Here is a 25,378-nt window from a genome sequence, read left to right on the forward strand (position 1 = left end):
GCTCGGTGTTTTGGCCCCTTAGAGCTCATTTGCATCATAGGGTGGCTAAATTATCGTGCTGGAGTCCGTTAGTTCGGTCCTTTTGACCCTTGATCCCTGAGAGAGACCCGTGGTCTACTCCGTTACTCATAGGTAATACTGTCTAAGGTTGACGATATTCCACGCCCGAGGTACTTGTTTCCCTTTTAGGGTTTCGAGCTCGTATGTTCCTTCCCCGAGTTTTCGCTTTACTCGGTAGGGTCCTTCCCAGTTCGGACCGAGCTTGCCAACGCCGGGCTCAGGCACCATAACCTTACGGAGAACCAGGTCGCCAACGTGGAGAGTCCGCTTTTTGACCCTGGTGTTATAGTACCGAGCTACCCTTTGCTGGTAGGCCACGGTCCGGATGTATGCGAGGTCCCGTACTTCGTCAAGCAGGTCGAGGTTGGTTCGTAGCTCGTCTTCATTTGCCCTGCCATCATATGCTTCTAATCTTAGTGAAGGAACTTCAATCTCGGCTGGAATGACTGTTTCGGTGCCGTATGTGAGGTTAAAGGGGGTTTCTCCTGTGGCAGTCTTTTCCATGGTACGGTAGGCCCACAACACACTGGGCAGCTCGTCCATCCACAGTCCCTTAGCTCGGTCCAGGCGCGCTTTTAGCCCTCGAAGGATTGCCCTGTTTGTGACTTCCGTTTGTCCATTTGCCTGAGGGTGCGCCACTGAGGTGAAGTTCTACTGAATCCCCATGTCTCGACACCATTTTTGGAATTTGATGTCTTTGAACTGCTTACCATTATCGGAGATCAGTACCCGAGGTAATTCGAAACGACACACTATGTTCTTCCAAAAGAAGTTCTACACATTCCGAGCCGTGATTGTTGCGAGAGGTTCAGCTTCGACTCACTTTGTGAAATAGTCAACTGCCACCACTAGGAACCTCCTTTGTCCTGTTGCTGGTGGGAATGGCCCGAGTAGGTCAATCCCCCATTGCGCAAATGGCCATGGGCTAGTGAGGTATTTTAGGTCGGCAGTAGGCCGGTGGTGGATGTTGGCGTGCTTCTAACACTTGTCGCATTTTTTGACGAGCTCGGTCTTATATGCCTTCATCGTTGGCCAGTAATACCCCTGTCGTAGTGCTTTCTAAGCGAGGGTCCTGCCCCCCAAGTGTCCACCGCATAGGCCCTCATGAGTATTGCAAAGGACGAGCTTGGCTTCAGAGGGTCGTAGGCAGCGCAGGTTGGGGAGCGTGTAGGATTTTCGGTACAGCCGTCCGTCAATCATGACGTATTTGGCTGCCTGACGCTCTACCCTCCTGGCGGCGTTACGATCTGCAGGGAGGGTCCCGTGTAGCAGGAAGCTCGTGAGAGGATCAATCTAGTTCGACTCTGCTTGAACGACGGAGCAACCTCCTTTGCCCCCCTGAGAATGCTAGGCCAAGGCAAATTCTCTATATACATGATTCTCATGGTGTTATCGCCAGTGTTGGCTAGACGGGATAGGGCATCGACCTCGGCATTCTCTGATTTCGGGATTTGCTGGATGAAGTATGACCAGAAGTTGAGTAGAGCCCATCTTGCTTTGGCTAAGTATGCTACCATGGTTGGCTCGCGGGCTTCGTATTCACCCATAACCTGGTTTACCACGTGTTGGGAATCGTTGCAGACAACGACGTTCTTGGCTTTCACTTCCTTTGCCAGATCTAGCCCGCTAGCAGTGCCTCATACTCTGCTTCATTGTTGGATGCCGCGAACTCAAAGCGTAGTGCGTACTCCAGTTTCACACCGCTTGGCCCGTACAGAACGATCCCAGCTCCGTTGCCCTGCCGATTTGATGAGCCATCTATGTGAAGGATCCAGGGTTCTTCATCCCAATTCCCACAGACGACGCCAAATGATGTTGCACAATCTGGGCACTCCTAGCTGGCTGTGACCTGGCTTCCGGCTGGAACGAACGACACCTGAGAGGAATGAGGAAGTGAAGGCTTCCCGGTGGGAACACTCCGACGGCTAAGTTAGAACTGGAGAAGAATCTCAAAGAGAGAGTAGAGAGTAAGAGTGCTGAAAGTGTTTAAGCTTCAATACCTTTGCTTCGCGAGGGTGGTGGTCCTTTTATACCGGAGGTCGGTCACATCAGGTGTAACCGTCACTGCCCTAGCCGTTACTGCCAGGACTGAGGTGGCAGGTGCAGGCCGCCACTGCGGGCTGCTGCTGCTGGGTACGGACTCGTCAGGCGTGCTATGCTTTTCAGGGACAGCAGGCACGACGCCGCCTGGCAAGAGATGTGGGCACTGCCACCAGATCCGACAGGTACGGATGTCAGGCGGATCTTCCCTACAGGCTGCCTAACTACTTTGATCCGATAGGTACAGATTCTGCGGATGCAGTTCCGAGGTACTTCTCCCTCGGGACACTTAGCCAAAAGCTGAGATGCCCCCTCCTCAAGAGAGGAGAGCTCGGGGCTCAAGGGGAGCTCAGGGCTCCCTAGGAGAGGAGAGTTCGGGGCTCAAGGGGAGCTCGGGTCCTTCGCGGGGAGCCCGGGTCCCTTAGGGCTGCGGGAGCTCGGGGCACTTAGGCCTTGTGCTTGGGGCGGGCTGAGCCTCGCCTCCTAGCGAGCTGTTACTCCCGCCGAGTCGCTTGGTCGGGCTTCGTCGAGCTTGTTACGCCGGGTTGTGGCTAGGCTGTCATGGTGAGTTGTTGTTCATGCCAGGTCATGTCCACGTGTCCCCGTGCTACGAGGTCGTGCCAAATCACCCTACATCACTATTCCTATCTATATTCTGGGTTCGTTTCTTGTTCAACAAGTAACTCTATGAATCATCCATTATTTCAATTTTCAACAATTTGGTTGTAGAAAGTAATTGATTTCCAATGCAGAAAAAGAATCAAAAGATAGGCGATGGTTGTTGTACACCGTTGCCATAGTAGCCGGCGTACTGATGCCTCCGTCGGGTTTGGGCATCTTTTGCTGCTTGAACAGGAGAAGTCTCAGATCAAGAGGTAACCTCTTACAGTCGATCTAAGAGTTGAAAAGAAGAAAGTCTGTATTCAGCAGAACAAAATGAAACAAACCAAGAGAAATTATTATTTGAAGTTGAAGATGGGAAGGAGGATCATGAATTAAAGCTATTCAGTCTATCTAGCATCGTAGTCGCGACAGACAACTTTTCATTAGAAAGTAAGCTTGGTCAGGGCGGATTTGGACCTGTTTACAAGGTAAGCTCCTGTAGTCCTCAAACTCAGTCCGGCATCCTGCACTTCTAGTCACGTTTCCGGAATCTGAGGTAGAAGAGATTACCGACGCCTTCTGTCATAGTATGGCAAAACAAAGTACAGGGGGTCTTTGTCACAGACCCCATCTTTGTAATTTACCCAAAGAAAAATCCAGGATTGATGTCATTTTTTGATATTTTGTTATTCACTGTATGCAAAGTTTCTGTAATTAAAAATGGCAACCAGATTTAATTGTTTAATCCGTTTGCATCGTCTTTCTGTTAATACGAACCTGGACTGGAACGCCGAATACAAATCTAAGTGCAAACAACAAAACTTTGATCGCTTCAATTCTACCAACATTACAGACTGTTCACTATTGAACCTCAAATATGAAAGAATGAACGAATTTCTTCGGTTTAAATTTCAATAGTCTGCTGATTAAGAGCCATGTATCTCCATCGCTCCTTTTCCACAAAATCTGCATCCAGGAACCTGGCAATAAAAGCCCAAAGTCTGTAAGTGTCTTCAAAATTGGCTAGGAAGCCAAGTGTGGCCGTAACTACGGTCACCCCCAAATCAACTTTTCTCTTGTTTCCTGTCATTCCTGATGCTTCATGGCTTCTTATCTCTATCACGTTTTCTTTCTCTTCTGTGTACTTGTCTGAGAACCAAATATTCTGTAGGAACCCGTAGCTTATAGAAATATTGCTCCGGTCTGCAAGTTTCTGTACAAGTACTGGGTCAACTTTTTCTCCCTTCCAATCAAACACATTGAATGCCAGCGCAGGTCCATGGTCAAATTCTATCTCTGGTCCATAGATTCTGATCAGACGAAGCCCGTTTCCTGAATGCGGATGATGGAGCTTCATCAATGCATTCACTAGCCAATTGATCAGGTACCTTGCTCTGGTGCTGATGTGTATCAGACCTATGGAATCTGCATGATCCAAGCTCCTACACTCAATCTCTGAGCTCCCATCTTTTTCTCTGCTATTAGTTTCTATATTCAGAGGTTGCAGCTCAGTGGGAGTTCCCAATTCCACTATTTCATTTGATGAGGAATCCTTCAACTCTTTGGTGCTTTCTGTTTCACATAATTCAGAGCTCTTCCCATGCTCGACTCCTTCAGTTTGCCTTCTTTGGCTTGAGTTCAAAGATGTCTTCTCCTCTTTATTACTCAGCTGAGCAGATATAGGGCCCGAGAACGAGCTTGTGCTAGTTAAGCTGTGATCCTGCAATCCAAACTTAAACACCTGTTGGGTCTCTGTTTCAGTTCCAGAGGAATCGTTGGTGAACTGACATGGCTTCTTTGCTGGTGTAAGACCCACGATTCCAATGCTTCTGGCCATGGTTGATTCTTCCAAGATCGAAGCACTGGATCTCTTAACAAAGAGGCACGCAAAACCAGATGGGTTTTCCCCGAAGATCTTGAAGAAGGAGCAGATGAGGAAGTCGGGTCGAAAGAGCGAGAGGCCCAAGGTATCCATGTCTTTTGGTCCTAAAGCACAAGCATCAAGCAAGACATGCCACCCATTTTCCTGCGCAATGTTCATCCATAGATACGAGTACCGATTTCCGGTCATCCTAGACTGAAGCGGGAATACAAACAACCCCCTCTTCTTCTTCCTCTTACTCGCTACCATCTTACTCAACTTTCCAGAGTGGATTCTCAGGCTTGGCCATGAAAATTCAGCTGACATTGCTCGGGCCCCTCGCTTCTGGGAACTGCAAATCATAGTTTCAACGGCCTCACTTTCATAGTCATAGACTGTGAGAAGTCTGCGATTGGATCGGAAGGGATAAGATTCTGCCAGAAGCTTGAAAGCAGAGGTCCTGTTGACTGTAAAGACCATGCAATAATCTGTTTCAGAGATATTGAGGAAACCCATGACTTTTTTCCTTATCCCGGATTCCAGAGCTGATTCCTTGCTTCCATACAGTATCTGAGATTTCAGACTTGTTGACTTGTAGGAGATTTCAAAGAATGGAAATTCTGAATCATGGGGAGGCGGTGGAGAAGAAGAAGATGCCATTGTAGTTGTGGAGCACTGAGCATGTTGCTGGGCGTAGGAGAAGAGTCCAAGGCCGATGTAATCAAGACAGACGCGATTCGAAAGAGAAAGGTGGTAGTATTCTTGGGCTCTGATGCATTCAGCCAGATTGGTCTGGGAATATTGTGGGTAGGCTTTGGTGAAGTTAGAGAAAGATTCTGACAAGGTAGGGAGGGACTCATGGTTGGTGAATTGGGAGTTGGGGAACAGAGAGGAAGCTGTGACGGTGGCGAAGTCGTAATGGGTGGCAGCGACGATGTTGGTGGGTTTGGAGTCGGATTTGGGGGGCTCAGGCAAGCCTAGCAAAGGGGTTAGGCAGCAGCCATGAAAGCAGGCCTCCGAAGCCTCTCTAATGCAAGGCGAATACATGTTCTCTCTCTCTCTCTCTCTCTCTCTCTCTCTCTCTTCTTTTCTCTCTTCCACAGACTACAGATCTCCTTCTCTCTCTTTCTTCTAATCAACCTCTGTTGGCTCAGAAAAAAAATGAGACTTTTCACTGGGCTGAGTTCGGAGTTTTGGAGTTTTTGACTACTGGCAGGTTGGCTGGTGAAGTAGTCTATCAATTTTATGAACAAGTAGTCAAATTCCCAGCCCCTGAACCCAACTCTTCTTTCACAACTCACCATTAGAGAAAGCTTTGTTGAGTTTAGAGTTAAGGAAGATCGTTAATGAGGATGGATGACAATCATGATACTCTATCTGGCTATACAAGTATAAGATAGGACAGGGTAGTCCCAGTGCTTTGGCAATCAATCCAGACCATCCAATTGAGCTAAACAAGTCTCATATCTGATGGCCAAGACTCACTCTACAGGGGCCAGGGCGGAGTAGGGCTCTGGCCACAAATACTGTGAAACTGTGAATGTTCTTCCTGGAAGGACAATTGGAAGCAAACAAAGAGAAGGGGACGAGGAGGGGTCGCTGTAATGGCCGGCGCATTGTCCATGCAGCAAGGCAGAAGCTTCTTTGCAGAGAAAGAGAGAGAGAGAGATTCTCACCTCACGTTGGATGCAACTGTCCTAGTCAATACGTCTCCATCTATCAAATAATTCTGTGTAGGCCGGTCATCTTATAGTCATACTCCCTTGCTTATCATCTATCAAATGCAACTGTCCAAGCCAATACGCTTCTATTAAATTTAAAGGAGATTCATGACTGGGTTCAAATTCAACGGGTCACACCTTGTCTATGATAAAAGCTAGCTTCAACTTTCAAGCTGAGCGTTTGGCAAACTACCTCAAAACATTACGCCATTGAAATTTAAACTGTGGTTGTTCTAGATGCTACCACTTGAAGTCGAGTGCTATGAAATTAAAAAGAAAAGTTGATTTTCCGTGCGGCTTCCAAACAGTCAAAACCCTCTTATGGTTCTCCTTTAATTTGATTTTGAAGTAGGGTTTTCAATGTAAATGGTTAATAAATGCCATTGACCTGGACGGACAGTTGAACCAATGAATCAATATCTGTATTGACTGAGTCCTGGATTAGCTTTTTCCTAAATCCATCTATATTAATGAATGAAGTTTGGAAATATGTTATATGCTTCTTTGATGGATGATTTTTCAGCTTGAACCAAAACTAGTTCTTATAATTAGTTATGGGTTTTTTCTTCGCTGTGTTATTGATCTTGTTCATAATTAGAAAAAAATGATCTGTTATGAAGAAATTGGGATAAATTAAAATGGACTTAGATAAAAGTAATAAGAAATGATTTAAGCATATATAATTTAATGATGGATATTAGACTGAATAGAATGAAATGGTAAAATAGGATTCATGTGACCACCCCATATAGTTGGGTTAGTCAATTGTTATATACAACAACTAACATGTGTTTATTTTTAAATGTAATCCTTATTTGACCTCAAGTTAGGGCTGTCCACGGGTCTGATTTGGGTCAAAACAGAGTAGAACTGAAACCAACCCGATAAAAAATATTAAGAAATTAAAACAAATATATGAACAAATCCTTAGGACTTAGAACCAAAATGGACCTGATAAAAATTAAAAGCCCTACATTTTTGGAATTGCAAAATAATGACCCAACATATGAACAATTCCTCTACAAACTTTTGTTTTTCTTTTCTAAACCATCAATGTTCATACTAGGAAAAAGAAAGAATTGCGTGTTTTACTTTTCAAATCACATGATCAAAATTGACTATACATAGAGTCATGCGTGATATTCAGATCGAGTGGACTCAATTATGATTTTTGGTTTGTTTATTAATTAAATATTAGTACCCTAACCCCATATTTTACGATTAAATTGGGCTTGTTAACTCAACAACTCCAAAATCATTGCATAAGCTCTGGACTTCTTACCAGGATAAGAAGTTGAAGTTGGTAGAGCAGTCTGTGACTGTCACTTTTGATTGACTGAGCTTTACCCTGAATGACCCACCAAGCATTCAATTTTGATTTCAGCTTTTATGATCCTCACATCCACAAAAAAAGGTGGTTTTCATTGTGGACGACCATGCAACAACAAAATTCATCCACATTCTTAGACGCCTCTCAAGATGGTTACTTGATAGGGAAAAGAACTCTTCAAGTTTGAAAAACGGGTTAAAAGCATGGTTTTCAAACTGGACCGGACCGGATGGTCGGACCAAAAAATCGGGAATCAGTCACTTGATTGGTTTTGTTTTCCCTCAAAATCATTGATTTTGGTCAATAAATCGTTGAACTGGCCAGTTAATCGTTTGAACTGTTTGAACAGTTTTGATCATTTTCTAATTTTTTAAATTTTTTTTAAATATTTTATTTTTTGTCAGAACGGGCCGGCCATTCAAGTCGAATGATCGGACCGTTCGAACTGATAACTGGACCCCTGACCGATTCGATCACCGGTTCGTTTTTAAAAACCATGGTTAAAAGAAGGACCACTCTTCCCTACGTGGCCATGGGGGTGCATGGTAATGTGAGAGTCTGAAAATTCAATTGCTGGATTATGACTTCTTAGCAATGTTTTAAAAACCAATTTGGAGTCAGAACAGCTTTGGTCACCGATTTTTGGGTCAATGATTTGATCAAGGTTCAAAGTATCGATATGTATCAGCCAATACGGGCCGATACGTATCGTTCCGAGACCCCACCGATACGCCCCTATAGTGGGTGTACTGGGGGTCTGACCAGTTCAGGGGATGGAAGAGACCTAAACCGCCCCCCTGAACCGGTTTCAGAAAAAAATAAAAAAAAACTAAAAAAAAAAATAGTATCGATTCGCCTAATACACCCATACGCGTATCTATATTTAAACCTTAAATTCGACTGTTTGATCCGAATGAATAATCCTATTATGTTTTAATAAATTTAAAAAGTAATTAAAATAAAGTATACTGTTTAGGTTAGAGGGTCGTTGATGAATTCAACCGTTTTTGAGAAAATAACAATTTGGGATTAAAACAGAATCTGTAGTTTGGCCAGTTTTCAGGTCAAATGATCCAACCATCCATGTCAAATTGTCAATGACAGTTTTTTTAAACCTTGCTTCTTAGTATAGTGAAGGGCGTTTGGTTTGAAGTTTTGTTTGTATTTCATCTGATTTTTGAGTAATTTTTATTTTTTAATTTTAAAATTATTATGGACTGACCATTCAGATCAAATGATCAAACCATTTGGCCAAAAAATCAATGGTCAAAGTGATTCCGTTTTTGAATCGATTGGATCACCATGATGTTATGCTTAAGTCAGTAAAAGGAGAAGGGTTTCCTATTACATCCGAGAATGCAAAATTGTGCTTTTGCATTATGAAACACAAGACAACCACAAAGCAAATACTTGGTAAGAGAATGTGGACCCTGAAGTTACAGAAGAATACAAATTGGTTGATTGTTTAAGCAGAGAAATGGATTGAAATGGGGACCCGGAACCCTTCCTACGGGCAAAAGGCAATAATGATTAAGAGGAGGATGAGATTCTAAAAGGTCCACCTCTTTGTCTTTTCTAGCTTTTTGCATGTGAAAGGCCCTGTTGCAGAAATTGACTAGGGTGAGATGGTACCTGCCATCCAAATGGATCCTATTGTAAATAGAAAAGGCTCATTTAATTAAACATTCCTTAAATTTACTTAAATTACTTTATAAATATTTCCTATATATAATTTATAACCACTTAATTGATGGATTGAACTGTTTTCCTTTGCTAATGATAACCTGACCTCTTGAAACGAGTAGAAAATGTGGAAATGGCATAGGCCTAAAGTTTTTTATTCCAAAAAAAATACAAGGCTAGAAGTTTTAATATCAATTTTTTAGAAAAAAAATAGAAAAAAAGTCTAAGGGTAAAATTAATATTTTGTTTTTGCACCTTAGTCTAGTTTGGAAGGAATACAAATATAAATATGTACTGTACAAATAGATATAAAATAATATAAAATACAAGGTTTTGTATTTGTATTCCTTCTAAATGGAGCCTTAGGCTCAGTTTGGAAAGAGTATAAATACAAATTTGTAGAGTGCAAAACCTTACATTTTGTATTATTTTTTATGTATTTGTATTGTACATATTTGTATTTGTACTCCTTCCAAATTGAGCATTCCAAATTAAGCCTTATGTTTGCAAATGATCTTCTAATTTTTGGGAGATATAGGGGACGCTTGGCAAGTCTTTTGGGGAAGATCTTCTAGTAACTTTGACAGTCAAAAGACGCATTGAACTTTTGCCTTAAGATCTAAGCAGCCTGAAGCCTATTTGGTTAAGGCATGTCTTTCCGCACGAAGGCGAATAGAAAAAACACAAAAGCTCCATTTGGAGCTTCCTGAAAATCACCCATTTTGGGCTTTTCACATCTTTTTGGCACATCGGCTTTTGGCAGCTAGATCTATCGCAAACCAAACGGGAAAAAACCGAATCATGGTTTGCCGGGCTTGTAAATAGCCGATAGACTATGCAGAAAGATGAGCCAAACAAAGCCATAGTCACACTTTGGTCACTCGCATTCTTGATGTCCTACACACATTTTGTATTTGGTCTATACAAGAGATCAATTTTAATAAATCATATATCTTCTTCAGCACCAATACTCATAGAAGCATGGTTTTCAAAACCAGACCAGACTGGATGGTCGGACTAGAAAAACCGGGAACCAATTAGGTGATTGTTTCCGTTTTACTCCAGAACTGTTATTTCTCTAAAAACCGTTGATTTGGTTAGCAAACCGCTGACCTGGGTGGTCAAACAGTTTAACGGTTTGGCCAGTTTTTAATTTTTTTGTTAGAATGGGCCATTTGTTCGTTTCAAATGGTCGAACCGTTCAACCCGGGAACCAGACCCTTAACCGGTTTGTTGTCCGATTCGGTTTTAAAAACCATGCATAGAAGAATACAGGATTGGATTGCAACCAATTTGGCGTCTTACTAATGAAGCGCACACAAAGATATCTGGGTGGTAGGGGTGAGCAAACGGTTTATTCGGTAAAAAACCAAACCGAAGCCAAAAATTTTGGTTTAGTTTTCGGTTATTTTGGTTAATACCGAATTTCAACACTATATATATTTTAATATATATTATAGTGTATATTTTAATATATAATATATATTATATATTAAAAATATATTATACAATGTATATAATAAATTACATATTTTAATACATAATATAATACAATATAATATATTTTACATATTATATATGTATTATATATTAATATATATTATAGATAATAAAGTTTGGTTAATTCGGTTTTTCCGATTAACTGAATTTCTAAAACTGAAACCGAAAAACCGAACCAAAATAACCAAAAACTGAAACCAAAATTTTCGGTTCGATTTTTCAGTTTTAACCGAATAATGTTCACCCCTATTGGGTGGCACTCTCTTTATGGGTAGAACTAAAATTGTTGATAGAATTACTTGGTGGATTGATTCACAATGAAACTTTCAAGTTGGAAGAAGAATACACTTTCACATGCAGGTAGAACCGTACTTATCACTACTAATCAAGGTTTTTAAAAACGAACCGGAAACAGAACCGGTCAAGGGACTGGTTTTTGGTTAAGCAGTTCAACCGTTCAGGTCGAACGGTTCGATCCGTGATGTCATAAATAAATTAAAAATTAAAAATATATTTATAAATAATAAAAAATAGCATAAAATTAAATAAAAACAGAAAAATACAGAAAATAAAACTATCTAAATACAAAAATAATACAGTACAAAACACATAGAAAATATAAAAATAAAATACAGAAAAATTATAAAAAATATAGAAAAAACACAAAAAAATAAAAAAATACAGAAAAATAAAATTATCTAAATACAAAAATAACAAAGTACATAACAAATAGAAAATACAAAAAAAGTACAGAAACATTTTAAAAAATAAATAAATAACACCAAAAAATAAAGAAAAATTAGGATGTGTTTAGTCATACTCATGCATGTGCAGAAAATACAAAAAAAATCCAAAAATCTACATAAAAACACAGACAATTGTAAAAAATAGAAAAAACACAGGAAACTGCAAATAAATACAGAAAAAATAGAAAATTGCAAATAAATAGAGGTAAATACAGAAAAATAAAACAGAAAAGTGAAAATAATTAGAGAAAAATAACAGAAAAGTGCAAATAAATACAGAAATAAAAACAGAAAAATAAAACAAAAACGTGCAAATAAATTCAGAAAAAAATAGAAAATAAAACAAAAAAGTGCAAATAAATACAGAAAAAATAGAAAAATAAAACAGAAAAAGTTAAGCAAAATCTGCATATGAAAATTAAGCAAAACTTTAAGCAGAAAATCTACATTTGAAAATTAAGCAAAACTTTCAGCAATTTTACCATATTGAGTTTGCAGAAAGTTGCTTGTAGAAAATACAAAAACCATATGTTTGCAGAAAATAAAAAATCCAAAAAACAAAAGAGATTTCATCATTCTTTGACTCATCTGATCAACATCATCATTCACATAGCAAATAAGCAAGGAATTGAAAAAAAAATTAATAAAGCAAAATTAATTAAGCCAATGTGAGTATGTGAATCTCTATAATTAATTAAGCAAAGAATTTAGAAAAACTAATTAAGCAAGATTAATTAAACAAAGAATTAAGCAAAAAATTCAAAGAATCAATTAAACTCACAAAAAATTTCAAAGAAGTAAGCATTTTATACCTTCAGGTCCTTCACGGTTTCATTGCCGGTAATGGTGGTGACGGTGGGCTCGGGCTTGGTCACAGGTGATTGCCACTACAAGTGCGCTGCTGCAACTATTGTTGCCGCTAGAAACCCCACCCACCACTGCAAAATCGCCTGCTACTGCAAAATTATCGGTCGTCGTTGCAAGTCGGTCACCGGACCTGTTATTGCTGGAGCCTGGAAGTGCTACAAAATCAAAGCTGGCCACCGTTGATGAAGCTCACCGCCATTGCCGATCGCCGTGAATCACCATCGGTCGCTGTAGGTCATGGCTGCCGCAGGTGTTCGGTTGGGTGTGATGGCTGAGAAGAGGGAAGGGTTAGAACGAAAATGGGAGTTCTAGCCCTAAACATTCATAAGATTTGGGATCAGGGATATGTGGCTCATTTTATTTTTTGTTTTTTATTTTATTTAAATCAATGAAAATAAAAATGATAACCTGCGAACTGCTGCCCAGGTCAACGCTTTTCTAACTTTTTCAATGGGTTTTAATGACTTACTGATTTATAGTATAACCGGACCCAGGGGCTGACTGGTTATCGGTTTTTTCAGTCCAACCATCCAGTTTGGTATGGTTTTGAAAACCATGCTATTAATCTCTAATATCTTCCACAATACATAATAAACTCATTATTAATGTTGAGAGTGGGATTTTAGTAAAATTGTAAAATAGAGCATGCTTTTATTTATTAATGTTGAGAGTGGGATTTGAACCCACGCCCTTTCGGACCAGAACCTTAATCTGGCGCCTTAGACCAACTCGGCCATCTCAACATTCAATGCTGTGAAAGGACAGGTATTAATCATTAAGAATAATACCTGAAATGAATTAGACACTAAAATAATATTATAGGGCAGCACGGCAGCGTTGCGGGCGAGATTTGATGTAAAGCTGTAAGATTTCAAGCCTGCAAAATCAAATGGGTGGTTTTGGTTTAGGACAAATTAACGTTGAATAATCTCAAAAATTAGACAAAACTAATGTTAAGAGTGGCACTTGAACCCACGCCCTTTCGAACCAGAACCTTAATCTGGCGCCTTAGACCAACTCGGCCATCTCAACAACTGATAATGCGTTTTCTCGAAATAATTTGATAGCTAAGCTGGTTTTGCTGCATAAATAACATAAACTATATTTTATGATAACCGACTTGGTTAAAAGCCCAAGAAGTCAGATAACGTTGGCAAGTCACTTCAAAGTGGCTAAAGGGGACAGCTCTTCAACTAGCTGATTGACAAACCGATTTCGATCTCCAGATTTTTCACCAAACATAACTTATGATATGTCTGTATATGGCTATATGCCACATTCATGGAAAGCCAGAAGCCACTGTGCTTCAGCCCTCTTAAATGGGCATTTTTTTCGGTATTACATACTACATTAGTAGGAAATTGAGAGTGAAAAATATGAATTTTATTCAACATTTTCGAGTTGGAACGGGTTGAAGTTGGAGTTTGTTTAGGCTCAATTTAGAAGGAATACAAATACAAATATATAGAGTATAACAACAATATACCAATTTTTAAGTAGGAAATAAGAATACTTGAGAAGCAGAAAAAAAAAAAAAAAAAAAAATCAGGCCAGCCCAAACCCAATCCAAAGCCAACCAAACCCAAAATCATAGACTCATGGGGTTGGGGTTCAGCAACTCAGGTGGGATTAAGCTAGACCTCAACCGGATATAACCCAGCCCGATTTGCACCCATGAATCTAGCATGTGACCCAGATCACGTGGTGATTGCAATATTTGGATACAGATATTACAACATACTAAAACCAATCAAATCTGACCATGGCTTATTAAGCATGACCATATTATATATGCAAAGGTATTTGGACACAGCTCACTCATCTTATTATAATGCATTGCATTCTGCCATTCTCTAATACTCCATGAGAGAGAAATATTTATTTATTTATTTATTTTTTGGTGAAAAAAAGGACTTATTTCAATTGCATGAAAGAAATTGGGTCACAACCTGACTAATCTTACATTGTCGTTTCCCAATTCCCAATTTGATTTGTCCCCTTTGTCAATGGGCCCAAGCATCCAATCTCCAGTCTGCAGCCGGCCTCAGTTTATGTATGTCAACAGTGTAAACAGAATACAGCGGCACAGTAAATGGAATACGCAAACCAGCTGGTTATTGGCATCCCCCTACTCAAAAAGACAAACCGACACCTGACACTTCTGAGAGAGAGAGAGAAAGAAAGCCCAAAGAAACATGAGTCCTATTGTATTCATCACAATTCACAGATCAAAAGACCCATTTGACATATCTCAAGCTACTGGGCTTGGCTCTAATCAGGAATACAATTATCACAATGAGCTGAGGATTATAACATGGACATGGGTTTGCTTAATGTTAGTCCTAACACTAATCTGTCAGTCTTCAAGAGTAATGGGTTCATCTGGAAGCTGGGCCAAAAGTGTTACAGTCCAAGGCCCAGTCCATGGGTAGACTCTGCCAAGTGTCAACCCAAGTCTGAAGTCTGTACATTCATAATCCTTTCACAGGCTAATAGCCTTACACACCCCCAACCCTTGAGACACTAATTATTTTGTCAAAACAAAGCATGTTAATTTAATGTATAGACGCTTAAAGAGTTCTTGGTGATTACTGGTTAGGTAAATGCAAAATATAATTAACGTGGGTTTTAATAAATTAATGCCCATAAGTGTTGGAAGAAATTAAACTCCAGGGGCAATTTTAATACAGTACTAAATCCACCAAGATTGTTGAAAAATTTCAACTACCCATTTTAAATCAGAGAAAAATAATCATCCTTAATATATACACTAGTTTACATGTTTTGGTTCTTCTCCTGTAAAATTTGGAAAGATAACTGTAGAAAGGAAATGCATCACAATGGCGATTTTCATAGAGGTTGATAAGCTTGTAAATATAATAATTTGTAGAAACTATGTATGAGCTTGAAATGGCACCAAATTAAGAAAGAAAAGAAGAAAGCAAAGCAGCAGTAAGTAAAGTAAATGATCACAGCTTTTAGTTCATCACAAACCTTTTTAGTTTCCATAGCGTTTGGGCATTAATATAAGCTATAGATAGGAAACAACAACATTTAAGCTGAAACAGTCAGAGGGCAACTCTCCTTTGGCGGGTAAAGCTGGAAGCAGCAAATGCAGATAAAGCATCAGACTCTCCCATCGCCATAGCCTGCCAAAGGAGGGACACCCTACAACTGGTTCGCCTATAACCTGATCGTCTCGCCGCGCCATTTCTTTTCTTTTCTGCTGCTTCTGGATTGTGCTGGGGGCTGCGTTACAAGCTTTATAGTAAGCCCTTTCTGTGTGTTCTCCAAAGGATGGAATAAGCCAAGGCAACAATGGCATATGCTGGAGGGTTATACCATGGATATCCTTGGCAGCTGGCTGCTTTGGCTTATTGGAGGGAGCCCAGAGCTTTCCTTTCTGTTGTCAACTCTTTATCACCTGTGTTTATAAGGTGAAATCGTGAAGAGAGAAAAAAAAAAAAAGAGCATTGAGGTGGTGGAGGAGATGCCCTCTTTTGTCATTGTTATGGGTGGTGGTAGCGAAATCTGGGCCTTTGAGAGGCATATGCCGAGTCATATTATTCTCCCTTCTTCTTTCTTTCACATTGTACTCATTATTATTACTATTTTTCTTCTGTATTTTATTTTTCGTAGAATCGTTCAACCCAAAAGCTTAAACTGTTAAATGAGATTGGAAATTGTTAGTATTATTATGTGTATTTTTCAAGGAATCATTCAAACTAAAATCTTAAGCTATTAGGTAAAGTTGCAAATTGTTAGCTTTTACTAGTCGTCGGGATCTATTGGATGCACGGGCTTTGTTACTTGAAATTGAAGAAGGAGCACGTGACATATTCCCAGTCAAACTAATTGAAGTCTGTCTAAGCCCAAGTCAAGCATTAGTTTTTGGGTGATGTATAGTCGGTCCAAGTGTAGTTTTATTCATATATCAATATCTAATTGAGTTTCTTTTTTTTTTTTTTAAATACTATCTTTATTGTGGTTTTAAAGGAAATTTATATATAGATTTCATCTCTTCTCTCCATCTAGTTCAGCTTCCTATAAATAGTCATTTGCTTTTGGTCCTAAAATAATAAAATTACTTTTAACTATTATTATCTTTTATTTTTTAAATGAATTTTAAAAAAACTTTGATAACTTGTATAGTAAATGGTTTAGCCTCACCCATTTAATGAAATGCATAGTACCATGCACCAAAAGTAGATAGGAGTTTTGTCCCTTATAGGGGTGCAGGTGGGTGGAAATTGAGCTAATTGGGTTTAAGGTCAACTCAGGCCTAAACCCTAAATATTGGACCTAAGGCCCTGAGTGCAAATTGAGCTTGAGGTCAAGCGCAATCTTTCCAACCCAAGCCTAGCCTAAATTGAAAATTGCCATACTCGAGTTGTGTCCAAGCCCAAGTTGAGCTTCGGTTGGTCAATTGAGCTCAAGTGGACCTATTATGTTCAATTCACTAAAAAGTTGCATGTGTATAGTTGGGTTGAGCTTGGGTTAGGCTAAGGTTTAAGCCCGAGCTAGAGCTACCTAGAAGCTAACTTTGAGACCAACACACAAATAGAAAAGCCTTGTCTAAATATTGGACCTAAGACTTAAGCCCTAATTGGGCATGTGCTCAAGCACAACCTTTCTAATCAAACCCTAGCTTGAACTAAAAATTGACATACATACTCGGGTTGGATCCAAGCTTAGGTCGAGTTTGGATTGGTCAATTGGGCTCAACTGGGCTTATTAGGTTCAATGCACTAAAAAGTTGTGTGTGCCTATTTATCATGTATGCACATTAGGTTTAAGTTGGGTAAGGTCACTAAAAAGTTGCTTGTATATAGTTGGGCTAGGCTTGGATTAGTAGGGTTAATTCAAGGTAGAGCTACCTCCTACTAGAGGATAGTGCCAAGCCCAACACTAAAAATAGAAAAGCCTAGGTTGGCTCAGGTCCAGACCGATGACCAAAAATTGAAGCCCAGCCCATGCAAGAATGTGGGCCGGGTAAGTTCAAGCTTAGATTGGGCTTGCTCAAGTTGCACCTGTAGTCCGTTGCATTGTAAATACACAATTGTACATGTTACATATACAGGGCGTGCCTCATGCTATAGGGTAATTTGAGATTGGGTCAAAACAACTACAAGGAGCCTTAAGATATTCCCATTTGACCTGAGCCGGTCTAAGTCCAATCCAAGTTTTCTAAAATGGAATCTAAATGGATTTTAAATTTTTATTATTATATAATTTCTTCTATTTTATATAAGTCTCTTATGTAGTATCTGCATTATGCATAGTAAAGGTCTACACATTAGGATACATGTTCTATGCAATATATCAAGCCCATGTTTGTTATGTCCAATAGATTTTAAATCAGAATATTATTAAAACTATCAACTAATATTTTTTTGGTATTTAAATTTCTTATTTTTATTAGTGTTTATTAAGTTTGATTTTTAAGTAGAATTGAAATGATTTTAATAAGCGTTTTAAGGAAATTAAATTTCTTAATTTTTATTAACTATTATAAGATAAATGTATTTTAATTTTTACTAAGTTTTATTAATAGTTATTGATGGTGCGCAATCCGGCCGGTCCTAGCTGTCAACGATCTTACCTCTGGCAGGAGCAAAAAGTGCCTGAAATGGAGGAGAAAGTGCGTAATCTCCGGGGAAGGACCCGGTGAGAGTGCTCCGAAGCTCAAGTTAGTATTTTCTCAAGGCAAGATAAAAAACCAAATGGCGCAAAGTTATCACATACCTCTCTTCTTGGGGGGAAGGGGGCCTTTTATAACCACTTCGCGCACTCACTCCCAAGCTCCTGTCAGGTCGGGTATCATTACCTCTGCACTTCTGCCAATTCGGGTGTCATCACCTCTACTGGGGCAGAACCACCACTGCTCTCTTTGTCGGAGCCGTCTCTGTAACTGGAGGTGGCGGTGGCAGGTGGCCGTTGAAGTGCGGCTGTCAAGCGTCAGATCCTAAGTCAGTCAGGTGCGCCGCCTCAGGATACAGACTCCTTTGGTGTCAGGTACGGTACGGTTGTTCAGTTCGGCGACTTGGAGAGGAAGTGCTGGAGAGGTGTGCGAGGTGAAGTCTTGAGTTCGGATAGAGGTGTGGCCCGAACTGCCCTGTGGCGGGCCAGTTCGGGTTGTTGCCCTTTGCGCTCCTTGTAAGGCTCAGGGTCAAAGGGAGAGTTCGAGTTCCTTTTGGGGAGCTCGGACCGCTGGTTCCTCCTTTTGGAGCTCATGCCTGGGGCGTACTGTCGTGCCGAGCTGTTGCCTCTGCCATGTGTTGAGTGGTTATGAGGTCAAGCCAAATCTTCCTTCATCAATTGCCCCTCATTCCTTGCGCTAAGGGGCTTGCCCTGGCACGGGGAGTTTGCGAGGTGGCGGGTGGATTTGACCCATACTTCGAACTGGTTTGACTGATAGCGCGAAGTGCGCGCTCGCCAGGAGTTTTCCGGGTTTCTCGAGCGCCAAAAAGTCAGGAAACGCACCAATCCGTCTATAAATGCTGAAAGACGTGACAACGCGCGTTTATTTCAAAAATTAAAAAATGCGCCGCTGGGAGACGTGACAACGGGCGTTATTTCAAATTTGAAAAACGCGCCGCTGCCGCCTTTAATGCAGGGAGACGTGCGCCGACGCTCCTTCAGTTTCAAAAGACGTGACTGGGTCTTAGGAGACGTGCGTTCAGCGCGATCGTGGGCCGTTGGATTTGCCTCGATCAAAACCGTCAATTTTCGGTTACTGTGGGTATAAATAGTGGTGGACCCCAGCCGCTTTTCATTGCCATTCTCCTGCGTTTTGCTTCTTGAGCTCGCGTCCAAGTTTCTATAGTCCGTTTGCTTTTTTCCGGGTGAGTCTACTTTCTTCATGGTATCCTTTTCCTCCCGATGTCTAGCTCGGACAACTTAGACAGTTCTTCGAGGGGGTCAGATGCAGGTTCTACGAATCGAGCTGCATCCCCCGACAGCCTTAGTGAACCCAAGGTAGAGCTCGAGCTCGAGGAAGAGTTCGAACCCGTAGGCCGAGTCAGCTCGGGTAGTTTGGTGTCCTCCTCCCGTCGAGGTCGGACGTTAGACAAGTTTGGGCCCTCGACCATGACGCCTGAGGGGCTTTACTCCCTTATCGCCCATTTCAACTTGCCTAGGGAGTACACTTACTTTATACCCTCGGGCGACTTCCCTTGGGAACACGGCCCCGATGAGATCGTGATATTCCGGGAGCAGCTCGTCGCTGGGTTGCGCTTACCTTTCCACCCCTTTATCGTCGAGGTTATGAACCACTTCGGCGTTACAGTCGGCCAGCTTCACCCGAATTCTATTCGTAACTTGGTGGGGACTATCTCCCTCTTTTGCGAACAGATCTTGCCTTTAGACCTGGAGATCTTTTCTTCCATTCTAATGCTTAAGAAGCAAGCGGGTCCCCTTCCCGGGCGTAGGCGGGTGTACTACCTGTCTCCTCGCCCGGGGTTCAAGCTTTTACACGATCTTCCCAACAAGGTCTCGGCGTGGAAACGGGACTACTTCGGGGTGCGAAGTGCAATGGGGTGGCCGTTCTAAACCGGGTGGGGGATGGCTACCCCCGATGTCGGTGTTACGCTTGATAGGGAGACGACGAAGGGCCTCCGGGAATGGGCACGGCTTGGGCTAAAATGCCACCATTATCTGACGGAGGTCAAGCTCATCGAGGCCGGCCTGAGTTCGGGTAGGTTCCTTGCTCAGAGGCTTGCCTTTTGTTTTGCTTTCCGTTCTTTTGTTTTCCTGATGCCGAGCTCTTTTTGCAGGTGCGATGGACGCAGAGAAGACTCATGGTGGGAACCTGTTTCATGTCATGAAGAGGAGGAAGCGAGTCGCCAAACGGACTCGTGTCGAACTGCCCCAAGATGCGGAGCCCGAGGTACTGGGCTACCTGTCAGTGGATCCGCCCAGGGAGCCCGAGCTGGCCCCTCCAGTACAAGAAGCGGCAGGGGCCCCTTACACCGAGGCTGCTTATACGGGGGCTCTTGCTTACACTAAGCCTGCGTATACGCGAGTTGGGCCTTCAGGCTCGGGAGGCCAAGGCGAGTTCAGAAGCGTGTTGTCGTCGAACCACGCTCTTCAAAAAAGTAGAAAGGCCGTTTACCCTGAGGAGGTCGCGGTGTGGACTGAGCTTCCTTTGAACCATGTAGCCGGGCGTGCTGCCTCTCATGTCATGGTGGTAAGTCAGTGACTTCTTGTCGGGCTCCTTGTCATTACCTTTCTTGCTATTGCTCTTTTGAACACTCGTTATTTTTCCTTTTGGTAGGTGAACTTCTCCATCCATGCCTTAGCGGCTCAAGCGGAAAGGAGCTCGAGGCGGGCACGAGCTACCAAAGAGGCTTCCCGCGCTGCCGAGGCGGCTTCTCGGGCTGTTGAAGCGTCTTCTCGCACTGCACAGGCCAGGCTGGCGAGGTCTCAGAGAGACACCGAGGCCATGGGAGTGGTGGTGAAGCATATGGCGGACCTGAGGCTGGACTTGTAGCATCAGGTCGAATACCTTCGAGAGGATATTAGGGAGAGGATAGAGATCTTTTCTCAGGGCATCGAGGATGCCTAGAAGAAGGCCGTCGATGACTATATCGCCTCGCTGCGCTTTGACGACCTGATGGTGGGCTTGTACATAAGGGGCTCTAAACTGAGCCGGTGAATGATTCGGAAAACGTACCCCGATCTCGATATTAGCGCCATGACCACTTCGCGCATTACTCAGGAGATGGCCAACGCTGCTGATGGTGAACCGGATTCTGAGGACGAGGCAGGACCTTCGGGTATTGTTGAAGTGCCTTCTGATGGTGAAGAAGTACCTCCGGGCCTGTGAGCTCGCTTCTGTTGTTTTTTTTTTGGAATGTGAACAAAGTTTTTTGCAATGGAATGATTTTCTTTTGGTTAAGTGTTGGTCTCTCTTTCTTCCGAACTGACCGTATTGCCGAACTGACCATATGCCCAATTCGTTTTTTGCCCGGGTTACTGCACTCGTGCAGCCTGTTTTGGTGTTAACGCTTGGCCTCTGAGATGCCGATGTCCCTATTAGTTCGCTGTTAGCACTTTGCCTGAGCTTTTGGTTAGCATTTTTGCCTTTGCTTGCCCATGCCGAGGTCCTTGTTAGCTCGTTATTCTAGCCCTTAGGCTTTGGTAGCGACTCTTAGTCCACTTCGCTTGGTGATCTATAGGTAGTATCATCTCAAGTTAACGACGTTCCACGCTCGGGGTACTTGTTTGCCCTCTAAAGTTTCGAGCTCGTATGCTCCCCCGAGCGCTCTCTTTACTCGGTAAGGCCCTTCCCAATTCTGTCCAAGTTTGCCCACGCCGAGCTCGGGGATCATGATCTTACGGAGAACTAGGTCGCCGACGCAGAAGTTCCGCTTTTTTACTCTTAAATTGTAGTACCGAGCTACTCTTTGCTGGTAAGCTGCGGTCCGGATGTACGCGAGGTCTCTTACCTCGTCCAGTAGGTCGAGGTTGGTACGTAACTCGTCTCCGTTTGTCTGATCGTCATATGCTTCTAGTCGCAGTGTAGGTACTTCGATCTCCGCTGGGATTACCGCTTCAGTGCCGTAGGTGAGGTTAAAGAGGGTCTCTCCCGTGGCGGTTTTTTCCTTAGTTCGGTGAGCTCATAGAACACTTGGTAGCTCGTCCGCCCACAACCCTTTAGCTCGGTCTAGTCGCGCTTTCAGTCCGGAGGATAGCTCTGTTCATTACTTCTGTTTGACCGTTTGCTTGCGGGTGCGCGACCGATGTGAAGTTCTGCCGAATCCCCATGTCTCGGCACCATTCCTGAAACTTGATGTCCTCGAACTGCTTGCCATTATCGGAGATCAGTACCCGAGGTAACCCGAAGCGACATACTATGTTCTTCCAAAAGAAGTTCTGTACATTTCGAGCTGTAACTGTTGCGAGAGGTTCAGCTTTTATCCACTTTGTGAAGTAATCTACCGCCACCACTAGGAACTTCCTCCCACCTGTTGCTGGCGGGAATGGCCCCAGGAGGTCGATGCCCCATTGCACAAAGGGCCATGGGCTGGTGAGATACTTGAGGTCGGCGGCAGGCTGATGGTGGATGACACTTGTCGCATTTTCTGACGAGCTCGACGGCCTCTGCCTTCATCGTTGGCCAGTAGTACCCTTGTCAAAGTGCCTTTTGGGCGAGGGCCCTGCCCCCCAAGTGTCCGTCGCATAGACCTTCATGAGTGTCGCGGAGTACGAGCTCGACTTCGGTAGGTCGCAAGCAACCCAGGTAGGGGAGCGTGTAGGACCGTCGGTACAGCCGTTCGTCTATTATGACATATTTGGCTGCCTGGCGCTGCACCCTTCTAGCCTCATTGCGGTCCGCAGGGAGGGTCCCATCTAGCAAGAAGCTCGCGAGTGGGTCGATCCAGCTCGGCTCTGCTTCAAGGACGGGAGCGACCTCCTCTGCCCCACCGAGAATGCTAGGAGGATCCATGGCTCCTCATCCCAGTTCGCGTTTGGCTTAACTAGGAGAGATGCTACCCTGGCTGCTACCTCACGGGGTTCAGACTCTATTGGCCTAGGAGCTCTGGGCTCACCCGGACTGTGGATCTCGGGCTCAACCGGCCTAGGAACTTCGAGGCTGAATGTGCACTCAGCGATAAAAACTGCCAAGGCTTGGGCCTTAATAGCTGTTTGTGGCTTATACTGGAGGTCGTACTCGTTGAGCTCGATGACCCACTTCGTCAGCCGACCGGAAACCTCAGGCTTGAGTAAGACTTGCCTCAGAGGTTTGTCAGTCAAGACGATGACAGTGTGAGCCTAGAAATATGGGCAGAGTTTCCGAGCTGCAATTATCAGTGCGTATGCCAGCTTTTCTATCTGCGGGTATCTCGTCTCTACTCCCTACAGAATTTTACTAACAAAATAGATGGGTCATTGGACCCGATCTACTTCTTTTATTAGTACCGAACTGACCACCTCGTCGCTTGCCGAGAGGTACAATTCTAAGACCTCGCCCTCCTCGGGCCTGGTTAAGACCGGTACACTAGCGAGGTAGTTCTTTAGCTCGTCGAACGCGAGCTGGCAGTCTCGGGTCCATTTGAACCCTTTGCCTTTGATTGCTTTAAAGAAATGCAGGCAGCGGTCTGCCGATTTAGACATGAAGCGGCTCAGAGTGGCTATGCGGCCATTTAGCCTCTGAACCTCTTTTACTTTTCGGGGTGGTCTCATATCTAGGATGACCTTTATCTTGTCTGGGTTGGCCTCAATACCGCGCCGGTTGACGATGTACCCTACGAACTTACCCGAGGTGACTCCGAAGACACACTTGTTTGGGTTCAGTTTCATGCTAAATCGACGCAGAATTTGGAAGACAGAATCTAAGTCTTGTATTAATTCATGCGAAAACTGTGTCTTGACGACCATGTCGTCTACATAACATTATAATCTTCGCGCCAATTAAGGGCTGAAACAGCTTATTCACAAGTCTTCGGAAGGTCACCCCAGCATTCTTTAGTTCGAAGGGCATGACCTTGTAGCAGTACAGGCCGAACTCGGTTATGAAGGTTGTTTTTTCCTCATCGGACTGGTCCATCCTGATTTGGTTGTAGCCCGAGTAAGCGTCCAAGAAGCTTAGCAACTCATGTCCCGAGGTCGGGTCCACTAGGAGGTCAATTCTGGGGAGGGGGAAGCAATCTTTCGGGCAAGCTCGGTTCAGGTCGGTGTAGTCGACGCACATGCGCCACTTGTCGTTTGCCTTTTTTACCAGCACCGGATTGGCTACCCAGCTCGGGTAATGAACTTCCCTTATGAAGTCTACTGCGAGGAGCTTTTCGACCTCCTCGTCGACCGCCCTCCAGCGCTCTAGGGCTAAGTTGCATTTCTTTTGTCTAATGGGTCTGACTACAGAGTCAGTATTAAGTTTGTGAGTTATAAGGCTGGGGTCAATATCGGGCATATCGGCTGCGGACCATGCAAAAATATCTAAATTTTGAAGTAAGAAACTCACCAGTTCAGTTCGTAGAGGTTCCTGGACGGAAGCACCGATCTATAGTGTCCGAGCTGGGTCCGCAGCTGAAGTTGGGATTGCGACCATTTCTTCTGTGGGCGAAGCTCGTTCTTCGCCTTGCTCCGTAGGCCGCTCCAGTTCGAGGTCGTCGACCACCTTGGTTTTTCCCTTCAGGGCGACAACATAGCACTTGCGGGACTCGAGCTGGTCGCCCCGCGCTACTCCCACACCGAAGTCTGTAGGAAACTTCATTGCCAAGTAGTAGGTGGAGACCACTGCCCGTAGGACATGAGTGATTGGCCGCCCTATTATGGCATTGTATGGGGAGGGGGTTGCGACCACCAGGAAATCATGGTTGAGTCTGACCGCACAGGGCCTTGTGCCGACTTCCACAGGTACCGTTATTTTCCCAAGGGGCCTGACTTCTTCTCCGCTGAAGCCTACCAGAGGAGTGTTTGCGGGCTTCAACTCGCTTCTCTGCAACTGAAGCTGGTCAAACGCCGACTTGAAGAGAATGTCCGCCGAGCTGCCTGAATCAACAAGTACACGCCTGACTTCGAAGTCGTTGTTCCTTAGTTTTATGACAAGCGCATCATCGTGGGGGTAGTGGACCCCTCGCGCATCGTCTTCCGTGAAGAAAATCAGTTTCTCCGTCTTCGGCCTCTTTGAAGGGTTCTGTTCTTCTCGGGCAGCTTCGCGAACTGACGCCCGGGCCGTTGCCGAAGTACAACCCACTACCACCAAACCTCCCACTATCACGTGGATGGTTCCCCGAACTGGCCTCTCTTCCGAAGGCTGTCTTTGCAACAGTTCGGTCGGCCTGCTACTGGACTCGGGGGCATCCTTACCGTGCTCCCCTTGCCGACCTGTCTTATTATTATTATTATGTTGTACAAAATTTCTCAAGTACCAGCGACGGATGAGTCCCTCTATCTCGTCTCGGAGATTATTACAATGTTTGGTACTATGACTGTGATCTCTATGGAAACTGCAGTACAAGTT

At 43.4% G+C, this 25,378-nt stretch overlaps 1 protein-coding gene and 2 non-coding genes across 3 annotated transcripts; all 3 read right to left on the bottom strand.

Moving 5' to 3' along the window:
* Positions 1–3,506: 3,506 nt before the first annotated feature.
* Positions 3,507–6,696, bottom strand: LOC104608331 (uncharacterized). The gene has a single exon (XM_010274278.3). The coding sequence runs from the start codon at positions 5,609–5,611 to the stop codon at positions 3,608–3,610; it is 2,004 nt and encodes a 667-aa protein (XP_010272580.1). The 5' UTR covers positions 5,612–6,696; the 3' UTR covers positions 3,507–3,607.
* Positions 6,697–13,073: 6,377 nt separating this feature from the next.
* TRNAL-AAG (transfer RNA leucine (anticodon AAG)) lies at positions 13,074–13,154 on the bottom strand. Its single transcript has one exon. It is a non-coding gene; the product is annotated as a tRNA-Leu (tRNA).
* Positions 13,155–13,362: 208 nt separating this feature from the next.
* TRNAL-AAG (transfer RNA leucine (anticodon AAG)) lies at positions 13,363–13,443 on the bottom strand. The gene has a single exon. It is a non-coding gene; the product is annotated as a tRNA-Leu (tRNA).
* Positions 13,444–25,378: the final 11,935 nt, after the last annotated feature.

This window comes from Nelumbo nucifera, chromosome 6, assembly GCF_055504915.1.
Source record: "Nelumbo nucifera cultivar China Antique chromosome 6, China Antique-T2T, whole genome shotgun sequence".
NCBI lineage: Eukaryota > Viridiplantae > Streptophyta > Magnoliopsida > Proteales > Nelumbonaceae > Nelumbo > Nelumbo nucifera.

Coding starts and splice junctions, on each gene's coding strand:
- LOC104608331 (XM_010274278.3), bottom strand. CDS start 5,611: ATGTATTCGCCTTGCATTAGAGAGGCTTCGGAGGCCTGCTTTCATGGC.